Source organism: Falco cherrug, chromosome 4 (assembly GCF_023634085.1).
Source record: "Falco cherrug isolate bFalChe1 chromosome 4, bFalChe1.pri, whole genome shotgun sequence".
Taxonomy (NCBI): domain Eukaryota; kingdom Metazoa; phylum Chordata; class Aves; order Falconiformes; family Falconidae; genus Falco; species Falco cherrug.
This window is the reverse complement of record NC_073700.1, coordinates 29684159-29707406: the sequence shown is the minus strand read 5'-3', so window position 1 is coordinate 29707406 and position 23248 is coordinate 29684159. Positions and strand designations below refer to the sequence as shown.

The 23248-nt window shown below is 39.9% G+C and overlaps 1 protein-coding gene across 4 annotated transcripts in view; it reads left to right on the top strand.

Annotated features, from left to right (window-relative positions):
- Positions 1–23248, top strand: part of SDK1 (sidekick cell adhesion molecule 1) — a 412574-nt gene that overhangs the window by 241446 nt on the left and 147880 nt on the right. For all 4 annotated transcript variants that reach the window (XM_055708535.1, XM_055708536.1, XM_055708537.1 and 1 more), the window contains 3 exons: positions 10008–10119; positions 11048–11238; positions 20467–20550. In XM_055708535.1, the coding sequence (XP_055564510.1) occupies positions 10008–10119; positions 11048–11238; positions 20467–20550 (387 nt within the window). The remainder of the gene's footprint in view (positions 1–10007; positions 10120–11047; positions 11239–20466; positions 20551–23248) is intronic.

Here is a 23248-nt window from a genome sequence, read left to right as displayed (position 1 = left end):
AGCAATGTGTATTTTTCTCCCTGCTGAGGTCTGAGGCAACCTTATATTATAAAATAACCAAAGATTGATAATCAAAAAGGCTGCAAAGGGAAAGCTGCACTTTATTTAGAAGAACATCTGTGCTATAAAGAGGAAGAAAAATTCTTTCTTTTGATAGAAAAATATTTCTTTGGATTCTGAACTCTGCTGCGTGAATGGTTTTGCCCTGCTTTTTTTATTTTACAGTACTCTAAATATATAAATACAATTTTATTTGCTTCTGAATCTCTTGTGACCTGAACAATTCTACTTTTATTAAGGATTATATCCTTTCTAGAAGAAAGTGGAAAAAGTAGCATAATATGGTCAGGGGGATGGAGAACTTTAGACCATATGGAGTGGACCTGAGGCCCCTGATAACCTATTTCTCAAAATATTATTTTGACAAGTCATTCCATATGTTTGGTTGAGTTAGCTGTTGGAAGAAGGCTGTGGGGTATCTTCTTGTTTTTCAGATCTGCTCTCTTTATGTAAAGACTTGGAAATAGCAGACCTTTGGGAGCAAGGTAGCAATCTGGATCCCAAAACGTGTTTTGTGTGTGTATATATATAAATATATATAAAATATATATATAAATAGAATGTAGCAAGAGTTGACCTTGAGCTTAAAAAGCTGCTCAGTGAGTACATCTTGGTTTGAATAGTACTTCAGCAACAAAGAACAGAGCTGCTTGTTTAGTTCAGTATTATAAATATCTGTAGAAGTGCTCTTCTTTGAGCCTTCATAAATTCATCTGTGCCCGTAGCATCTAGGATCTGAGGACAGGTTTTTAAATTCAGTTGTGGGTGGGTTTGTTGGGTTTTTTTCTTTTCAAACAATGTTTATATGTAGCGAATTTTAATCCCTGTTCTTACAGTGGATTTTCTGAAGGAAGCTTTGATCAACCCCTTGCTTATCCAGTAACTGCAAAATTGTGCTTGCATGGCTGTAACTCTCTCTCATGTACACTTTTTCGATAATGGTGGCCTGTACATGCTTAGTGGCACCTAATGTCTATGACACAAGACACTTTCAGATTTGTTTTTTGCTGCTCCTCCGTGAGGGCAGGTTTGAATTCTTTAATCTTTCAGGAAGATCACAGATTTTTAAACAAACAGCCAGGTACAGTAGATATCTCTAAATCTCTAAAAATCCGATAATATTTGCTATTTTCATGTATTGGCAGGCATCTAATAGCATTCTCCTGGATACAAGTTGATGCCAGAAAACTAACTTTTTCTTAAACTTGGAGCCTAACTGAAATTTAGTATTAATTTTAACTTTATTAGGACTGTCAGATGATCGGTGTATATGCTCAAGTGTCTGCTTCCAACGTACTGCACCACAGCATCAGGTTCATTTAAAAAAATGCTACAAAGAAATAGATCTTAGAAACTCCTGCATGATCTATTGTATGTATTTATTTGTTTAATGCTCTTAAATATTCCCTGTGAAAATAGTGTTTCACTTATTATTGTCATAAAATAAATTCTTGAAGGCATTTCTTAAATAGTTTTCCCCAAAGCCACTGCAGATGCTTTTCTTCATTTAAGTCCAGTGAAGGATACTTGAGGGTGTCTTTTTTTCTTCATCTTTTTTTTTTTTTTTGTTACCACCTTTTCGTTTCTAAGTAAAAGAGTGTTTAAACTTGTCACGAGTAGGAGAAGCAGCAGCTAGATAGTCAATTGTGTGATTTTATTTGTGCCATGATAAGGAGTTAAGAAATGCATTTATTACGGAAAAAAAAAAAAATCAAGCTGCCTGTGGAGATACATTTGAAAATAGAAGGCAGCATTTTATTGTTTCCCATTTCTTTCTTGCTGCTTGACAGTAAACCAGAATCTGCTGGTGAGAGTTGCAGTACCTGAAATAGCAGAGCTCTCCGGTTCCTGTAACACAGCCATGTCCCCAGCTCAGCTTTCCTTCTTCATTTCTTCTCTCAGCTCTTGTCTCGCCAATGAATTTTGAATTTCTGGACATTACGATTAACTGACAGTTCTAATTTACTTAACGTCCAATTACTGATGTGCGGTTTACTGACTTCATTTACGTTTATTAAGAAACCAAGTGGTAAATATCCAGATATGTGAAGTGCTAAGGCTGTAAAATGTTAGAAGTTTGATTTTTATCCTGTGGACAAAGGGACTTTTGCTGTCTGCTGGAGAAGTCTGGGCAACTGCTCTGAAACCCCTTAAACCTGTTTCCTCCTCCTAAATGCACGCCCGTTTATATTTCAAAGGATGCTTCCCTGATGATGCACTAAAGCTTACCATAAAAATGTACAGCCTCTTAAAAATCACTTCCGCTGATGAGTTATTTTAAAATATCTTTCTAGACATAAGCACGTTTTGGATTATACTGCTAAAAACCCGAAGGTTCTGGATTCTGGCTGCAGAGGCAGTGCTGGCCGTGCCGACTGGCTGCAGCGGCTGCTCTACCTGTTGCCTTTGCATCACTTTGAAGATGACTCTGAGGCTAATAGATTCCACTGCTAGGCCATGGCTATTCCCCCCATCCCCCCCCTTTTAACTGCTGTTGAATAAGATTACACACTCTATCCACTTATATAGCTGGTATTAAAGCTATCTGGCGAATTGAAAAGCCACCTGAGTGTTCTTTAGCTAGAATAGCTTGAGGCTATATATTTTTTCATGTTAAAAGCTCTAATGATGTGCTGGATGATAAGTTTCTAGGCAGAAAGGAGCCCCTCGCTGTGCGTGGGGGAAGGTCAGGTCAGTGACAGAGACTGAACTTCTAAATTGCTCTTTTTGCACGAGGAGTTGTGAGAAGGGAATTTCAGAGAGTTGGAGCAGAAATTTGGTCTGCTTTTGAATGTAGATGCTGAATCATCACAGGGAACTGAGTAACTAAGGAGTAGCTTAATTTTCTTAAAACTACATGGGACAACACTAGAAATTTGTTTCTGAATTAGTGCTGAAATACCAAGTGGTGTTATAGACCTCAGGTAGTAGAAAAGAGGAGGAACAAGTGTGTTTTGTGGAGTGCTCACCCCTCAGATAGCAATTTCTGGCTCACCTGCACTAAATGTCCCTTTGAAAAAGGGGAAAATCAGGACAAAAGCCAGATCTCCCATTCCTGTCCCTTCCTACGGAGCCAAACTGGTGAGGGACAGGCTGGAGAGACTGTGTCACCATGAACCATCCCGGCCATTGCATCTCTCCCTGGGCAATGCAGTATTTGTTTACAGAAATATATTTTCTGCTTGTAAATCAACTGTGTTTAGGCCCCTGTCTCGCATTATGCCCAGGAATAGACCCTAAAAACTGCCTACAAGAATTTAGAAGCTCCTCAAGCTGTATTTCAGGCTCTGTTTTATCTAATAAAATACATAAAGCTCCTCTTTGCTGTAGTATCTGCACACAAAAGGGTATAAGTCGTCTTGTGGATGTAGTTGATTCTCCATTAATCTTTCCCTGGGGCTAAAATGAACAGCTTCTGCAGTCTGTGTGAAAGTCCTTACAAAAGAGGGGGAAAAACTGTTACAAACGTGGCTATTACTTGTTTAAACATTTGGAAACATTTATAGTGTGGCAGTAACCTTTTTTTTTTTTTTTTTTCCCCTTACTCCTATTATTTGGTTTGTATGTATTTCAGTGAAGCCTTCCAAACTTGTCAGACAAGAAAAGTTTAGCTTGTTTAGCTAAGTAAAATTAAGACTGTGAAGAAGTATGATTTGTTTTCTATAAATACTCAAGGATGTAAACATCACAGAGGGAGAAAACAGCTATTTAAGCTAAAGGACAGCTTTGGCAGAAGAACAAATGGGGTATGTTGGCCATGAATACATTAATGCTGAAAATGAGGAGCAGGCTGCCCAGAGCAGCTGTGGGTGCCCCCCATCCCTGGCAGGGCTCAAGGCCAGGCTGGACGGGGCTGGGGGCAACCTGGGCTGGTGGAAGGTGTCCCTGCCCATGGCAGGGGGGTAGATCTCGATGATCTTTAAGGTCCCTTCCAGCCCAAATCATCTTCTGATTCTATATTTGAGGAGTCTTCAGATATCCTCAGGTATGGAGAAGTCATAATTCTTCATACACCAGTTTGTGCCATTAGATTGCTAATTATTTTATAAATACATACTTCTGAGTCAAAAAACCCCTCCATCTGGATTTTTAATGTTATTCATCAAACTAAACAATTGTGACCAAGAATCCTCACAGGAGAGTCTCTTATTTTTCTTTACATCTAGAAAGCTGAGCAGAGACCTGTACAGTGCACAGCAACAACACAGATTTCCCTTTTCTTGAAAATGAATACAGTCTTTGCTAGAATAAAAATGAAAAAATGAAGTGGTAACTTTTACTATCTTAACACTCTTTTGTTGTAAAATCTCCTAATAATTACTCTAAGAAGTAGAGAACAAATAAACAAGCCATGTTTTAGAATAGAGTTTTATGATTGAGAATATTTTTTTTCATTATTTGCATAATGCTTCTCTCTTGTGCCCACAGGTGGTTGTCAGCCTTTGCTAGTCTGTTGATCAGGCTCCAGATCCTGTTGTGCATTTTTTACTGCAAAGGGGAGGGGAAATTAATCTATTATTAATCAGGATCCAATTCCTGTTGTGTATCTTGTACTGGAAAAGGGCATTAATCCATTATGGGTTGATAATACAAACCATCTGCAGGTTGTACCTGGAAAAAGTGAAATGTATTCCATTAGTTTGCATTGTTAAGGTATTTTTTTAATTCTTTTTTTTGTCCCCTCAAGCAATCTTGAGATGCCATGTGATGGTCGTTTCTCCTTTTCTCTCATATTCCATGTTACACTGGTAGAGATTGCGCATTCTTGATGCTATCATGTTGAACTATTTATAGGTAATATTTTGCTATTTGTATTGGATTCTTATCTCTTATTCTGCTTTTTTCTAATATAGGTATCCATAATTTGGTAACATGAAGGTTTGCATGTATCCTGCATACTAATTGTGAAGGCATTTCTGAATACTGTGAGAGTCTGTAGGAAGCTTATGGGGAAGGTTTTCTAATCTTTTTCTCCTGGGATAACTTATAAATGGTTTTGAGGTTTTGTTTAAGTATCCAATTTCTCCATTAGCTTGAGGGTAGTTTACTGGCATCTTTTCTGTGAAGTGTTTATCTCCCATAGACAAATTTCATAATATGAAGTCAATCCATTTTTGGATACTGATTCTTGTGGGATTCCTTCGTCACTGAAAACAGGACACCAAGAAGTCATTGCAGTAGTAACTAACAGTAAGTGTAAGAATGACTAGCAGTCAGCACAGCATTCCAGGCTCGGCCCCATACTAAGTGAATGAGGGTGATCTGGGTGATTATTTAGGCGATCCTCCTTCCTTCTGCTCATGGTCACCTTACCTGTATTGTCTTCAGAAGGTTGGGACCCATCACCAAGCCTCAAATGTAAGACTTGTCATTTTCCTCAAGTCTGCACTCAAGCTGTTATTTCTTTTGAAGAGATAAACACTGTCTCACCTTCTCTTAAGGCTGGTTTGCCCCGTATCTTTCTGCGATGAATTTGAGCATCCATCAAAGTAATACTCCTAATATTCTGCACTGGAAACACAGATATAGATAAACCTTGCATGCCATAAGTAAAATCTGGGGAAGAACCTAATGTTTATGCATTTTTGAAGGGAAAAGCAACTTTTCTATCTTCAGTCACATGGCCTGAGTGAGATTTCATCTCTGTTGGGAAAATTAAATACCCAAATGGCTTTGATAAAATCTGTGATCTTTATAAACTGTAGATTATAATATTTAAAATTCCCTGTACCTTACATGGCAATATACATAGAGATATAAAAATACTGTATTTTCAGATATGATGGGGCAGTCTGCTTAGTTACATAGTTACTGTATTTAAATAACGCATTAAAAATTCTACAGCTCATCAGCATTAAAAAAAGATCAGTTATAGATGGCTTGGGATGGGGTTTGTTCTTGGTCAGACAGAAGGAGGCAAGGGGGAAGTTCAGTGTGATATCAGAGATTGGCATCGTGCAGTCATACACAGCAACCGATGATAAAAATGAATAGACTGTGCAAGAGGTGCTCACACTTTCTTTTCCTCTTTTCTCTCAGCATATCTCTGCTTTGTGCAGGATTGCCAAATTCTTGAATTCTGCAGTCTGGAGAGGAGATTATGTTTAGAAGAACAGAAAGACCCAAGATCTTCTCTTTTCCATGTTCTCTCTCTTTTTGTTGTTTGTGTTGGTTTTTTTTTAAAGTCTAACATGAAAAAAATAATATTGATAAATAATATTGATGCCCATTTACCTTACTGTGTTGGGCTGTATGTGGCAGCAGGTCACCAGCAGCTTCATGAGTAGCTGAGGGTGGGTACCACTGGAACAGCTGCAAGATGAGCTCCCTCCACTTGTGAATTGTGGTCTTTGGTATTATAGTCAAGCCTCAGAGATTGATTGGAGCTAATAGTGAAGGCATTTCAGTTACTGAGCCCTAGTAGATGCTGGGAGTGATTAAAACAGTGTCTAATGAGAAGGTTTAGAAGCAAAGAGAAGATAGGAGATACTGAGTGCTGCAGCTAAAATAGACGCAATGTAAAATAAAGCAGTGTGCGCTCTTTTTTAGACAAAAGTCCATGTTTGGATTAGGACTCTTGCCTGTGGCAGTCCTTTTGTCCAGACGTCTATTAAGGACTGGAATTGGATTAAGAGCACATCCCTTCAGTGTTTAGTGCCATGTAGCCTCGTCTCTGCAGCTCCCTACAAGTTAACCACAGACTGCTTATGTCTAATAGCAAGGCATCCCTTGGCTACTCTTTGAGGTCAGTGTTCTTCCCAAATGTTGCTTTGCCTTCTTAGCTAAGAGGAGGGAGGGGTTCAGGAAGCATACAGAAAGGAAAGAAGATCTTTTCTTTCAGGAAAACTAGAATATGGGTGGGAAAGGTGGTCCCCTGTTAGCAGATTCATCTTGCTATAACTGTGTTCCTGTATATGTTTGGATTGCTCTCCCATTTCAGTATCTTTAATAACTGTTTCCTTCAGAGAAACTGAAGCTCAACCAGGATAATAAAGGACACATGGGAAACTGAACCATTCTTAAATAATGTGAAACATCTGTAGGGGACCATGAGATGGCAGGGCGGGGAAATAGCCAGTGACGAATGCCAAGAAGTTGGCTAAGAGAGGGGAGGCAGAGGAGGAAAAGGTGATGAAAAGCCAGAAGGAAACAGCAGACCTAGAAAACTGGGACAAGGAAAAGTCTGATGAAGTAAAAAAGAAACAGTGAAGAGGAGAAAAAAAATCTGATTTTCTACAAAGGATTTTCAAACATGTCTGTTTACTAACAATGACATTCTGCATTGTATTGTAGTGCAGCACCAGTCAAGCGAAATCATGTCAGTGTAGCGCATTGGGAGGTAGGAGAGGGTTGGAGTGGCTTTATTGACAGGTAGGATAAGAAACTTGGAAAGTCTGGGTAGTTTTTCATTATCTGATCGTTTGAAATAGCTCTCTACCTTCCACAGCCTGACGGAAGTCTGATTTGCTGCATCACATCATCAAAACAAAATCACGGTGTTACTCCTTACCGAGATGAGGAGCCTGGCTACTCTGATATTCCAGCTTGTGGGTTTCTTACAAAAGGATGAAGTTCTGAAAGGATAGGGTGGGATACACAGATCCCATGTTACAGCCCTATTGAGATGTTTACTCTAAAGTAAAACTAAATTTTGATTAGCCATAAAACAAAGCTGCAAACTGCCCCCTGCAGAAAGAACCATGGGAATGTCCCTGTGGAGTTTTCTTTGGCAGAACTGGGGCCAGGGTGAATTATGGCAAGTGGTTTCTTTGTGCTGCAAAGGGAAACTTAAACTGTCTTTGAACACAAAATAAGGATATGCATGCTATGTACTGTTTAGATAATACTTTGAAATTTTGTTCTATTCTATTTAAGCCTGTTACGCCTGCAGCTGACCTTTTTAACTACATTACCTCCAATCCAAGCGCTAACCATTTTTATGAGCTCTCTGTATCACATCGGCGTTAGTTCACTTGCTCAAAAATCCTTATGATCTGCTTTTAACAGATTTGCTTCGGGATGGTACAAATGGAAAATGAGCCCTTACTTTGTTTAGGTTCTGGCTACAGTTAGTAAGAGAGTCAAAGAAATCTTACATTTTCCTGGTTTGCAGGCGGAGTAATGTTCACTTTTATTTCCCTTGCTTATCTGCTGGCTGCACAAAGAACCACCCGCGTGTGGTGAAGTCCTAGAGGTTACCACAAAGCTGGCCTCTCTCCTTTGGCTGGTTTTAGTGGGATTGAGCCATTCTTCAGGGAGCTGATAAGTCAAACAAGAGGTTTTCCTTTTTTCCAGATGGTGATAAGAAATGATTACTGCCAAATTAGTAACTTGTTTGTTGATCTTTTAGCATTTACTCTTGTAAACCTTCATCTTGCGCAGTAGTGGTGAGCGGTAACGCTGAGTTATTTCTTCTCATCAGTAACAAGCTACTAATCTGATCGCCGCTTGTTTTCTATTTTTTCAATTACTCTCTAGAAAATTCCTGCTATGAATACCTAGAAGACCACCATGGAAATCTTAGAAAATAGATTTGCTACCTGATAGCATCATATTTCCAGGAATGCTTGTGAGCAGAAGTAAAATCTACTAAAAGCCTGTTTTTTGAGATCCCAAGTGAGTTGCGTATAGATGCTATGTCAGGTCAACAGAGCATATTTATGGAAGAAATAAATATGTTCTTACCAGTTCCTTAAGTACTATACTTGAATGCCTGAATGTATTCAGAAGTGTGGGTAGTATTCTTAACATTTTAAAATTATACTACATGCTTCCATCTCCCATAGGGCGCTATTTTCTATCAATTAGAAGTCAAAAGGTAAAGATTTTGTCATTCAGTAATTTAGAAATCTGCCAACCTTGTGACCTTTCCAACCCCATTACCAAAACCTTTGTCTATCCAACAAATGAAAATGAATGTCAAATGGCTTTTGGTGTGCTGGCCACGGAATAAGCAAAGAATGTTCTATCCAATTTCCATTCTTCAGGTAATTATCTTAAACATCAGGGTTCATACCTTGCATTTGCCTGTTTCCTAGTCTGCTTAATGGGCATGGGATAGTGTCCTTTGCAAAAAAATGTTTGATGAACTGGCTTACTTTTCCATCAGTTTCGGTTTATTTTCATTACTTTTGCCTATAATTCATTTACTGGATTCTGTATCTTTAGGAAATTTTATTACTCTGTTATTCAAGCTGAAAAATAGCTAATTTTTCTTTCCCAAATGAGTTGCTTGAAGCAAAGTACCTATGAATACATGGGTATTTTAATTCACTTACTAAATGTATACGGGGAAATTTACTAGCAGCTTTTTTACCATTTTATAAGTGTCTGCTGACTGTTGCATAAGCTAAATTATTTACAGTATGATGCCTCACAAAAGAGTAGCAGATTTGGGTTATTTACTTTCCTGATAAGAAAAAGGGATTGAAGTTGCTGTGATATGCTGCTTTGTTAATTTTATATTTGTTCCCCAGTGTGTAAAATCTTTTTAAAGAACTAACATGAGTATTGGCAGACTCTTTTGAAATAGTGTGGAAGTGGTAAGATTAAACAAAACATGAAAAGGTCTTAAAAATATAAGTCAGCAAGCGTTTGATAAAAATAAAAGTGCTCAACAATAGAAAACCTTTAGGATGCTTAATTTATTTGCTCTCCATTTGAGAATGGCCCCTGCACTCCATCTGGGAGTAGTTCTTGTGAGTTATGTGTTTTGAATGATAGCAAGCTGGGTATATTGAAACAACGTGTTTGTACAGTATAATGAAAGCCATCAAAAATGGTCGTGCCGGAGATCTCTCCTTAATGAGGAGATTAAAATCCATGGTGAGATTGAAGAGTGAAATTTGCAGCTGTGTCACTTGACAAGATCCTTTGCCTGGAACGTGTCAGCCATCGCTGTTTGCAGATGTACCAAGACTTCACAAAGTTTCTTTCTGCCCGTGCAGGTGCCGCGGACGTGTCTGACACCGCAGCTCCTGTCATTGCCATCCCTCCACAGAACACCAGCGTTGTCGCAGGGAGCAGCGAAGTCACGCTGGAGTGTGTGGCCAACGCAAGGTACCGTGCAAGCCGCAGCGGGGTGATAAAGAGCTGGTTTTAATGCACTGTCCTTTACCAAGAAGGACATAGGAAGTAATTTTCATTTTTTTGATGTATTTAATGATTGACGCGGAATGCTTGCTCTCCAAAGTAACGTTATGAATAATCTTGTTTGTCCAACATCATTGAATTAAATGTATTGATTTTTCTGCCTGAATAAGGATGTAGGCAGAGTTACTTTCCCACCTGTTACTCATAAAAAAGTAGAAAAGTAGGATAGTGTCATTCGGTCAGCAGGCGTTATCTTAAGGAAAAAGTTAAGCATTAACAGGATTTCAGCTGTGTTGCCTGTTGACATGAAAAGTCATATTGTTGGATAGTCTGTACTTCCTAGAAAATAAATTAGTGAGGATCTCCTATGAAGTAATTTATTACAGATGCTCTCATTTTACAATGATTATTGCCCAACTTCTTATAATGCGCCATAATAAGAGTTCACAGTCTTCCTCCCATGTTTCCGTCTAGTTGGCCTTGAACAGCGTGCAATTCCAGTGCAAGTGTATAGTTGAGGCCCTCGGATGAGAAGATGACCAGCTGATTCACTTTCCCTTCTGAGAGATGATCTTGATATGATTAATACTGTTTTGATAATTCAGTCATAATGAAAGCACTTCCCATGCAGCAGATTCCCACAGCAGTATTTACTCCTTTTGCTTAGAGAAATCAAATTATTAGTGCTTAAATTCTATTGCTATATCAGTTAGCTGTACTTGCATAATGCCACTTGAGTAGTCTCGATATGTAGAAGCCATATATACATTTATTACTTAATAGTGAATGTCAGGGGTAGACGAAGCTGAGAGAAGTTTTATAGCCTGTATATGACAGTGGACAAGATTATTCTGTAATATATATGTTTTATTGTTGTATTCTTGAACCTCGGCAGACCTCTTGAGAGACTAACCATGACCTGGAAGAGAAATGGAGTGAAAATAACCAGTGGCGTTAGCAGTTTTGGGAGACGACTCACTATCAGCAACCCAACCTCTGCTGATGGGGGGATGTACTTCTGCGAAGCGAAACTGAGAGACAGCACAGAGGAACCAGCAAGAGCAAAAGCCTTCCTTTCTGTAATCGGTAATTCTCAAGGCAATGTGTTTTTTAGTAAAACAGGCTCTGGACTGAGGTATAATAGGAAATAAAATTGATATCTTAATATTTTATTGACCTTACATTTGAACCTTTCTTCAGAGAATGGAACAAAGGAGGTGAAGGAGGGTTATCTCCCAAATTAATTCAGCTGTTCTTCCCCATGAATATAAATTCATCAAATAGATTATTATTTTTAAACACTGATGTGATTCTGAATCCCCTGTGAAACTATACATTTAATCAGAAGTTGGGGAAATACAGTAGTAAAATCCTTATTGGGCAGCTTCCACATCTTGGCTTTTAGATGCATTAAATCTTGATTAACTCCCAGCTTGCTTACATCTAGTTTTAATATGTCAAGTGCCTGTACTTCCGAAAGAAGCCTTTTAGGAGCACTTGTGTGCGTTGTCTCTTGCAAGTGCCAGTCAGGGGGCCAAGGACGTTCCTGAACACACAGGCAGGCAGATACCATTACCAAGGTAACAAACTGGAGAAGGAAATACCATTGAAATTGGTGCTACATGCTAGACCTTCAACTCCTAGGGAAACTTTGGTCTTCGTATTTTTAAAGGGACATTGATGCCCTTTCACTACCTGTCTCCACCATCACCTCAGTGTTGGAGTTTTGCTGTAGCAAGGAGGTTGTAATCTGGAAATGGTAGCTACTGTGTATGTCATATCCTGATGTAATAATGCAAATTAGAACACTGCACACAGTGCGGAGAGTTTTTTGACTTTTAGAATAAAGGATGTTTTAGAACAGAGACATTTAGATGTTTTAAGCCAGAGCTGATTGTGTAAAGTCTAGCTTTTATGTAATGGTCCCAGTAATAACTATGCAAGTGTCCTGGAGAGGTTATTGTTCTGGCAATGATACAAGTCTCAGCCTTGATCAGAATTCATGCACATGCATCTCTGTAGTTCTGTAGTGCATTGCAGAGGGAATTCAGCATGCAATTCTCCACAGCATTTTAGCCCTCTGAAAATACATTTTAGAGGCTGCTGTATGGTCTGTATTCTATTAAAGCAATTTATAGTAGTTCACACTAAATGAGAAAACAGCGCACTCTACAAAGCTCTGCTCCAGGTTCATTTGTAGCACTGTGTCTCTATTATATTTATTACCTACAGGATGAAGTTTGGTACCAGTCTTTTTCTTTGTACTGTGTTTCTTAGAATTATTACCTCGTGGCTTCCCTTCCCTTTAAGGAGCAGAGATGGATTTCATTTATTTATGGGTTTTGTTTAGGCTTTTCCTTATTCATAAGATTTTATTGTAACTAGTTTAACTTTGCTGCTATGCTGTCAGATCAGTCTAATGCAATACTTAAAGCAGCCTCTCAGTTAATCTAAACGATTCTTAAATACAGTTACAATAAAACTGAGAAACAATCATTGGGGAATCATATTAAACTAGCAGTGCTGCCTTTCTTTAATAGCTTATCTGCTTTCTTATTTTTAAATGTTTTATTTATTTCTTAGCCAGTTTTAGGGGGCTGTCAGGGAATGAAGTTATGAAAAGGCCTGTAGATAAGAACAAGCAGATGAAAGAAAGCAGAAACAAATTGGTTACCAATTACTTTTATTTCCTCGTGATGGAACAAGACACTTCAGTTGCAGGTGTTTACTCAATGTGTCAGCAAAGCCTGATAGATTTCTTTCTTTATGAGTTTCTTAAGCTGCAGGATGGATCTCTAATTCTAAACAGGAAGCCAGATCAAAGGATTAGTAGTTAATGCATAACTTATATTCAGCCTTAGAATTCTTGGATGGATCTGGCCATCAATTAATCAAGGGATGGATTCTAGAGGAAAGTGCAGATGAGATTCAAACCTAGGAATTTTTGCAGTGTATCCCCCTCGTAGTCTGTTGGAGTAGTAGAATCATAGAATCATTTAGGTTGGAAAAAACCTTTAAAAGCATCGAGTCCAACCATTAACCCAGTGCTGCCCAGCCCACCACTAACCATGTCCTTAAATACCACATCTGTGTGGTTTTTGAACATTTCCAGGGATGGTGACTCCACCTCCCTGGGCAGCCTGTCCCAGTGCCTGACCACCTTTGTAGTGACATTTTCCCTAACATCCAGCCTAAACCCCCTGGCACAACTTGAGGCTGTTTGCTCTTGCCCTGTCGCTTGTTCCCGGGGCGCAGAGACCGACCCCCCCTGCCCACAGCCCCTGTCAGGCAGCTGGAGGGAGCGATCAGGTCCCCCCCGAGCCCCCTGCTCTCCAGGCTGACCCCCCCCAGCTCCCCCAGCCGCTCCCCACAGGGCTTGTGCCCCAGCCCCTTCCCCAGCCCCTGCCCGGCTCTGGACACGCTCCAGCCCCTCCACGTCCCCCTGGCAGTGAGGGGCCACAGCTGAGCCCAGGGTTCGAGGGGCGGCAGCACCAGTGCCCAGTGCAGGGGGACGGGCACTGCCCTGGCCCTGCTGGCCACGCTGGTTCGGGTACCAGCCAGGATGCTGCTGGCCACCTTGGCCACCCGGGCACACGGCCGGCTCCTGTTACTCCCAGTACTCACAGAGAATCAATTACACCTGTCCATTTGCACGCATAAAATATTTGTGGTGTGTACGTGTTGATGGTGACCTAGTAATGAGCTGTACTACTGGGATAATAACGCTGTGTGGACTTAATAAGGGGTCTCAACTAACAGGAAAAGGAAATTATGTTCATAGAAGAGGTTTGTTTCCAAAATGATTGGGATAAATCAAATACAGACCCTCAATATTATGGTAATGAGAGCTTTTATGGATTAATAGAAAAAAAATACTTTACTATTAACAGGTAGAATAGGGGTAGCAATAAAAAAAATGCATCAAAGATAAAAATACAGAGTTAACCAAAGGTTTTTTACACAAGTATCAGTCCTTGCCTTTCCCAGCTCAAGGATGTCACACAGCTTGAATGTGGGCTCAGATGGTGATGAGCTTTATTAGAAGGCAGTGGAACTTAGTCCAAAGGCATGTACTCAGTTCAAATTATCATTTGTGGCCTACAATATTACCTCTGATTATTTTTTTTTTTCTGGATATTTCTGAGAGTATGTCTCAGTTTGTAAATAAAAATAACAATAATATTTGAAAAATCTGAATACCTAATATAATAAAGTAGTACTGCATATACAAGAAGAGCATCCTTTAGTCTTGTGCTGGACTGCAGTTTTCATCTGAACGTGGCAAGAGGCTTTCTGACATCTTCGTATTGTTCCAGCAAAGATAAACTGAGGTGGTTCCAAACCTTGGTTTTATTAGCTGCAGTTGTTATAAATTTTTAAAAGGTGGAATGTTCCTCAGTTGGCAGAGTAACAGTATGGGAAAGATTTGTTGCAGATTAGATAAGAGCACATTTGTTTTATCAGTAACAGTTTGAAGATTAAGTAATTTAAGGAGTCTTCTCGTGAACAAACTAATTTGAAAACTGAGCTAATCTTAAATTCTTTTGCTCCAGTTCTGCAAATCCCGTTAGTGACAAATTGCAGTAGTCGTTTTTTAAGTGACTGCTCTATGGGAAATTAAGAATTTTAGGAGCTTAAGAAAATGAGGAACGAAACCTTTCTACTACACAAAATCTGTGCTGCTCTTTAAATTAGATGCAGTCGGAAAGTAAGTTCTGAACAAAATAAGGAGAAAAACAATTAGAAAGTATGGCCTGGCATGATGGGGTGTTGTACAAACTGGGTGGTGAGGCCCTGTTGGCCTGTCCAAAGGAATAGGATGGAATAAAGCAGAATCACAGTAGAGGGCTTTCATCCTTATTGGAGCAGTTTTGTGCCCAAAGAACTAAATTAATAGACATATTGTTCTTATCTAGGCATTTCCTAAGGAGAATTTTTACACCCCGGCTGGATAGACCTCTATCTGAAAATAGGATGATGCGGGAGTGTTGTAGGGCTGTGCCTGTCCTGAAAGGCTACCCTGGTTCCCATCAGGTGCAAAGGATAAGGCTTCGTGGGATCATGGGATTCAGGAACACATAAGAAAAGTGATGAGGTTAGGGTGGAGGGCTCACCTGGCTAGGGTCTGAGATAACTATAGGGCTCTTCCTCCACCACTGTACTTCTCCAGGAGTGCTGAGATGCAGGAGAGCCTTCTTTGTGCATTGCCGTTGCTCACGGGTTTGCGTTGAATGTATATGTAACGGCCGGAGCAGGAGTTCTTCCTCTGTGACTGCCAGCCTCGGTACCTTGTGCTCAGGTCTCATGGCTCTCGCTTAGGCACTTGGAAACGCTACAAATGATGTCCTGAAAGCAGAGGAAAGTATTTTTCCATGATGCTTGTACTCACATATCGTGCTTAAGAAAAGACCACGATGACTGTGTTCATGTACTTTATGTAAGAAATGAGAGTTTTCAGGAAAACTATAACATGAAATGTCTTTGGATTTGCTTAAACTGCAGTTTGGACTCAAAGCAGAGAAATGTTCGTGATTTTTGGTTTGGCATGCCTCAGAGGGACTTGAGATGGACACAGACGTGTCACCTTGGGCTCGGATGTGCACAGGACCTATATTGCAGTGACGGAAATGGACTTCTGGGAGCTCCAGCTTTGTCTCTGATCTTCAGAAGTTTCCCCTTTCAGTTCTGCAGACAGGAGCTGTGTTCCCTGTGTTGTTATAAGGTTTCAGAACACAGAGAGCGCAGCTCGCAGCAGGGCTAGTAGCAAGAAACTAAGTGTAGCTTTTCAGGTCTTTCTGTTTTACCCTGATATTCATGCACAGAAAAACCTGCTTCAAGGAACCTGTCGTACCTGCACAGACCATGGGGCTGCTCTCCCAGCATGGCCAGGCTCATCGACTGGCTGCAGTTACAGGCTTTGTACCTACAAGGGACTCTCAAGTTTCCAGTTCTCCTTTCTTTAGAAGATAGTCATCAAAAAAATTAGTTTATGGTAATGTTAGAGAAGGGCTTCTATATTGAAGGCTCAATTTTCCTCTTAAATATGCGGGCCTGAATTTCTGAGTGATGCAGGAATTTCGGCTTTGGAGCAGCCCCAGGGACTTTCTCTGTTCTTTCTGACTTTCATGTATGTATCTAGGATTAGGTCACACATCTCCAGTGCAGCTTGAAGGGTATGTAATGGATGCTGACTGCTATCTTTTGAATGTTAAAATCAGTGACCATGTAACTCTGCGTGGGGGAAGTTAGAACAGTATCAAATTTTGCAGACTCCCAGAGGCTTTGCAGAGAGGCTGTCTTTTCAGTGATGTCTGTAGTGCTAAAAACGCCCTGAAACCTTCACCAACTATTAAAAGCATACATTTATATTCAAATATTCTTTCTCTCCTTTGCTTGTTCTTGACCTTTTAGTTAAGATCAGTCAAACACCAATACAATATCCGAACAATACAGTATCTGTTTCTTTCAGCCTAATATGTGATGTGACCTCTCTCATTGCATACCACAATGCCCTGCCAGCAGGGAGAACTCAGTGTAATGGATCCGTTCCTATTCTAACTGTTGTGATTCTGTGATTTCCGAAAGATTTAAATGTTTGACCTGATACCAACAGACTGCTGTCATTCCTAGAAATTGCTGTGTCTAGAGGCTTGTGTCTGGCGCGTTACTAGTTTTGAAGATGTTGTAATTTCACCGCACAAATTTCAACACATGATTATTGCCTACATCAATAAATGTTCAAATTTGTACTGTGTGTTTCAAACCAAGCCTTATAAATATGCAATAGAATCACATATACAGACAGCCAGAATGCCCCTTCAGAATGCCATCTGACCCCTATAAATATTGCTGCATTTTTATGGTCACTTTCTGATAGTTATTCACCAGGTGGTGTATAACCCAAATTCAGATACCCTGCATTTTTACTTGTGATTTATGCTGGGGCTACAGGCCCTCAGGCACAACCTGATGAGCAGATGATAGATCTGACTCATCTGAAAAGTGAGGAGCTTAGGTTTCAGTTGTCTAGCACCTGGAACTAGAGCTATTTCTTCCCCAGCCTGAGTTCTGTTGAAGCCATAGACCCTTCTATGAAGCAAAGAACCTTTTGAGCATCCCTTTTGCTAGCGTGAGACACATGGATGTGGGAAATCAGCACAGCTTGCATGGAAATCGGTTTGATTTCCCTGAAAGCCCTAAGAGTGTACCTACCCCGGTACTGCTGTGATTCTCTCATACCTTAAATCACCAAGACTAATTTTCTGTGTGTATTAGACTTGGGATGCCACAGTGCTGTTGTCCACATGGGATTCTAGATTTCCAGAATTCCTTTACGAATTGGCATTGCCTTCCCACCCAGGCTTGTCTCTGTCTCCAGGCAGTAGAAGCAGGTAGTTAACAATCAGCACGTTGCAGAGTTGCTTCTGGAAGGTTTTCTGCCTGTGCTTAGATTTCTGTCTGTGCTTATCACGCAAGAATGAGGTCTGGCTCCCCTGCGGGCTGCTGTTGTCTCAGCCTCTTGACCCTCTGTGTCAATTTTAGCATTTGGCAGGGCTTCCAGCTGCTGGAATGTCCATGAGAATTGAGTTCAGCAGGCTTCAGTGTAAGGAAAAAGCTGGGTCTGGGCTTGATGAAGACCAAAAATCATATCTGTTGGCACACCTACAGCCTGAAAGTCCTCTGGGAGTTGTCTGTGGCCTTTAGATTGCATCTTTCTGCTGCTCCTGCTCTTTTTCTGTCTTTTCTGCTTCCGTTTCTCCCTGCTTCTTTCAAAGAAAGCTGATGTGAATCTTCCTTTTATAACATCACATCCCATTTGCCAAGTGACAGTTGCCACTGACTTCAAGTTCCTTGTCAGGTAATTCATTGCTTGATACCTGCTCACCTAAACATCTCTAAATGTAATAAGTTTCTTTGAGGGAGGTGTATAGGATTTAAAGGATGGAGCACAGACTGTAGGATAGGATTTTGGAAGAGGTATGGGGAAAGAAGACTGTATAAATATGCCAAGTATAACTGCAGTAACTGTATGCCACAGCAGCAGTGGTCACAGAACCACTGGCATCTTTGAGGTCACGTTAAGTGCTTTGCAGCTGGACTGCAGGCCCGTGTTGAAGAGAAAAATTTGCAAATTTATCACTGGTGTGTGAATACGTTGCTGATCTAGGAGAAAATTTGAGAGCTGGTAGGTGAAGACTGCCGCGTTTAGAAATGGGCCTGTTAAGGGCAGAGTGCCTTACGGAAGGGGGGTGGAAGATGTGCAGTCAGGACCTGCCTCAAAAGAGGAAAATATATTTGAACTTCACTGGCTAAAGAGACACCCATCGAGGAAGCCCAAAGTTAGAAGTGAATGCGTGGATGTGGGGGTATGTATCTGGATGATGTCTTGATCCTGCGCTGCTTTGGCCGCCTTTCCCCTTCAACTCGCCTCACGATCAAATGAAGTTGCCATAGAATGAAAGCTTCAATTTTTTTGAGAGATGGATAGAATACTTAGGTGCGTGTTCACAGATATGTAGATAAGTAAAGTTTGGGAATAAAAAAGATAACATTCTGGAAAGTGGAGTGCAAGGAAAACATCAGACAAGGCTTGGAGAATGGTGTGAGAAGAAAGTGTGCTTGGAGTTAAAGCATGGGCTGAGATAAATTGCAGAGGACTCAGCAACTTAGTTGATCAAATGTGTCAAACTGTGTGCCATCAGTGAATTTCAATTAAATGTTCAGCTTTTCAATTTGTTGTTTAGATTAATGCATGAGATCATGTGCAATAAATCACAGCTGATTATGCATGTTTATTAATAGTTTTATATTTAGGCAGTGAGGATCAATAATGTTAACACATGTATATTATTAGAATATAATAAATCAGGTAGCTTGTTTTGTTGGGTTTGCTGGGTAAATGCATATTCCAGGCTGTTTTGCAACCTCACCTCCTCCTCTGCACAAGATGTCAAAGACTAATATTGATTTACTTTATTTGGAATGAACACAGAATTGTAATATCCATTGGTGCTCAAATGAGACCCCAGTTCTGTACACTCTAGCAAGTATTTTACTGCAGTTAGTGGGAAGGAGTGCTGGGAAAGGGGGTTTTGCATTCTAATCTGGTGCTTACTGGTGTGTACCTGCTGGCGTGTCCAATCATCCCTATGAAATGGTTGCATTACTTGCCATACTACAGGTGGTAGCAGGAGAAGTAAGATTTTTCAGGATAAAATTATGTGGGTTTGGTTTTATTTATGAAAATATTAATGTCCTGTCAATAATACAAATCGCACATCTGGTTTTCAGGCATGCTTGGTGAACAGAATTGAAAGAAGGTCAGCTCAAGTGACCTTCAATCTTATTGTAGCTTACTATACTTTTTCAAACGTACTTGATTTCCTTAAAATGGAAGTACAAGTAACTTGTTCTTACAAGCTACTGATTTCTGTGTTTTCTAAAACTTACTAGCAAGTTTGTCTATGCTACAGTAGAACTCGTTATAATCTAATAAAATGCTTCTAAAAACAGTACTCAGATGATAATTGCATTGAACAGACTATGCCAGTTTTTAGTTACCATGATAATTACTGCAACCTTAATGCCTGTGGGACTTTGACATGATGCTCTTCAATTTTATGCTGCATAGAAGAAAGAGTTACATGACAGCATACTCTACGATTTCTGGAATCTTGTCTTTGTTTAATTAAATGTCCAATATCTTTTCTTTAGCCCTAATGATAAAGTGTGGATTTTTATGATTATTACTATAACTTCAATTAAAGCATTAAATCTGTTTGCTTTCAAGAAATAAAACAGTTGAGAAATTTTTTTTTTTAATTATGCCGCACTTGTCCTCTGATGTTGGTTCTCTGACATGCTACGGCACTTTATTTGGCATGCTTCATGCCTTCATGAGGTGGAATTTAGTTTAGATACTGAAGCAAACTATCCTATAAAATACTCTGTTGTAAATAAAAACCTTTACAAACCTCTCGGGAGGGCCTTACTGAGCGAAGAATTAAAATGTTCCATGATTCAGACCTATAAAATGAAAAGTAGCCCCTGCTCTGAGTATTAACTTGCAGTGCAAACCCCTAAATCTTACCTTACGTTGACTTGACTCTAGAATCCTTACTTAGCATAGGAAAAAAAAGTTGTTGGCTTTTTCTATGATGTTTTTACTATCAAGAAAAGTACTTTCAGTTAGAGACAAACTTAAATACAATGTGTGTGAATAGATTATATGATGAATGTCTTTACATCAACACCTCTTTTTCATTTGGCTGTGGCTTTGTTTGTTTACTTTTGTTCGCTCTCCCCGTTCTAAAGAACCACCGTATTTCACGGCCGAACCAGAGAGCGTGATTTTGGCTGAAGTGGGGAAAGACGTGGACGTCCTGTGCCAGGCGATGGGTGAGTGTGCGGAACAATTCCAACCAGGATGAACGATACCTGTATGTTCTGTTTTAAAGAAAGTATCTTATATAAACTTTTCATGTTTTGGGGCCTCTGCGTTACTGCTAGCTATCACAGATCCCAGGGAGAGGGATGGCCTTTGCCCTTGGAAAATCCAGCAGTCCTCCCAGTTTGGTTTAGGTGTGAGTGATGCTGGATCCATGTTTGCCTGTTGAGCAGGGCAGCTCCCGCTCCCTTCCCCCTGGTAGCTTGCTTTTGCTTCATAGTTGTCCTTACGTAACAGACATTAGTGTCTTGAGCCAGAAAATTAGCTGAGTTGAAAGTATGGTTATGGAACCCATCATTTTCAATGTAAACAGTAATTTCAACAATTCACATGTGCTTTTTTCTAAAAGTTATGGAACTCTTACAATGAATAGAAGCATCAGTAGCTCTGACATTTAAGTGTAGTTAAGAATTCTGCAGGAGGAGAATTACAGACAGTTTTTAATTGGCAAGTGTTTTAATAACATAAAAGGCTTCAAATGTGTAGAATTCCACCTAAACCAAAAGGGTTTTTTTTAAGATTTAGTTCCAGAGAAATAGAAGCACCCCCTAGTTTAGCACTCTAGTAAGATACAAGGTGTTGCAGTCTGTGATTGGAGCATGTGTCTAGGTCAACGAATTACTACATGACTTTGGCAAGTGGCTGCACTTTTTGTTGTCTCACTTTCCCTAATGTTGAGTTTAACAAGCAATGCCCATAAAAATGCCATCAAATCCTTGGGTAAAATGTACATAACCTTGATTAAAAACCCACCCTAACCTAACAAACAGCTTGTTTGGATGGGCTTTTCCTCTAGATCAGAGCCAACATGTGATTATATTATTTCCACTATGATTTAAGTGTTTCTTAATGCTTGATGTAGGAAAGGGTCAACATTACTTTTCCAGAAGGGAGCTTTGCAAATAGCGAGGTAAGCAAGTGTGTGCGTGAGGGTTCTTCGGCTGATTTGGAATGTCAGAAGCCTCTGATGAGGTCTCTCACAAAAAGGCTCTTGTAGAAATGAAGCTATCAGGTTATAAGAAACAAGGTCATCTTGTTAATTAATAGCTTTTTAAGTAAGTCACAGCAGGACCTGCTGTCAACGGAGTTGCCTAGGAATCTCTGCTGGAACCTGTGCTGTTCAACATACTCTTAAATGCCATGAAAAAGAGGGTGAATAGTGAGCTGGTAATATTTGCTGAATATATAAAATTATTCAGAACAGTCAACATTAAAACTGACCACAAAAGAGTTGCAGAAGGTTCTGATGATTTGAACTGACTGGACAATAAACTGGCAGATGAAATTATTGACAGAGATTAAATTTTCTATTACTATGGAGAAAAGGTATGTTTTCTGAAAACCTTAGTTCAGTGCCAAGCCCTGGTTGGGAATGTTAGGTGCTGGGGAGAAAGAAACAGAAAAAGATAAGAGAATGCTGCTGTGTGAATCCATGGGGCAGCACCCTCATCTCAAATACTTAACGCAATTCTAATCACTCTGTTGGAGAGAGCTATGTAGAAAAACTAGAAAAGGTACACAAAAGTAGAAATAGTGTCACTAATTGGAGGATTACCGTGGTTTTTGAATAACGAGGAGTTAAATTGGCTGGGACGTTTTGTGAAAGAGGTGACTGACGGGTGGGTGCCATATGGGAAGGGGAATGGGGGAAGATGATTTTGCATTGCTTGGTGCAGGAAGCAGAGGAGGCACCCAGCTGAATTTTCAGATAGGAGTTGTGCGATAAAAGAAAGATAACACTTTTTCAAAAAACATAAACTGTGGAGGTCATTGGTCCAGGCAGTAGCTGAGATCAGAAATAAAAATTATTTAGAAAAACAAAATTTATGGGAGAAAAATCCAGTAAGGACTATTAAACACAGCTGCGTGAATGCAACCTCTGGCTCAGGAAATAGCTAACGCAGAGGTTACTGGAGCTGAGAAGGTGGAAATAGTGCCGTGTCCTTGGGCTGCTCTTGCATTCTGTGCCTGTGCATCTAAGACAAGACAATTTCAAAGGAAAGAAATGTGACTGGCTAGACATTTATTCTGGCCATGTGCCAAACTCTATGCTTCAGCATGTTTTGACAAATACTGGCTTTTTTTTTTTTTTTTTTTTAAATCGGAGAAGATTTTTCAAGTAGCAGAATTTAAAACTAATGTTGGTATCATTACAGAAATAGAGTTAAAAAAGCATTCTGAGATTTCAAAAGAAAAATATTTCACTACCGCACAATTAGTTGACGAATCTCTGGACTAGTTCACTGTCACTGAAAAAAAACCTATCTGCTGTCTCAAATGTTTTTCACCTACTCAAAAAAAAAAACCAACAACAAAACAAACAAACAAACAAAAAAAACACAACCTGGAGGGACTGGGGAGAGAAGAGGCTGGCTCTTCCTTCTACCCTAACTCTTCCTTACAGCACTTTAGCTCCCAAGGGGATTAATAGGGCACTCTTAACCATTCTCAGTAGATGAGGTCATGTTGGAGATATGGGAACCCTTACTAGGCAAAATTATTTATTTCTGCTGAACTCTTATAGCACACATCTGATCTGCTGAAGAATGCGGTGCAGGAGTATGGAAACCTGTCTTCACGTGGATCATTTTGCTGAGTACCTATAGCACAGACTTATAAGGGCCAGGTACTAGTATTAAATAAACATAA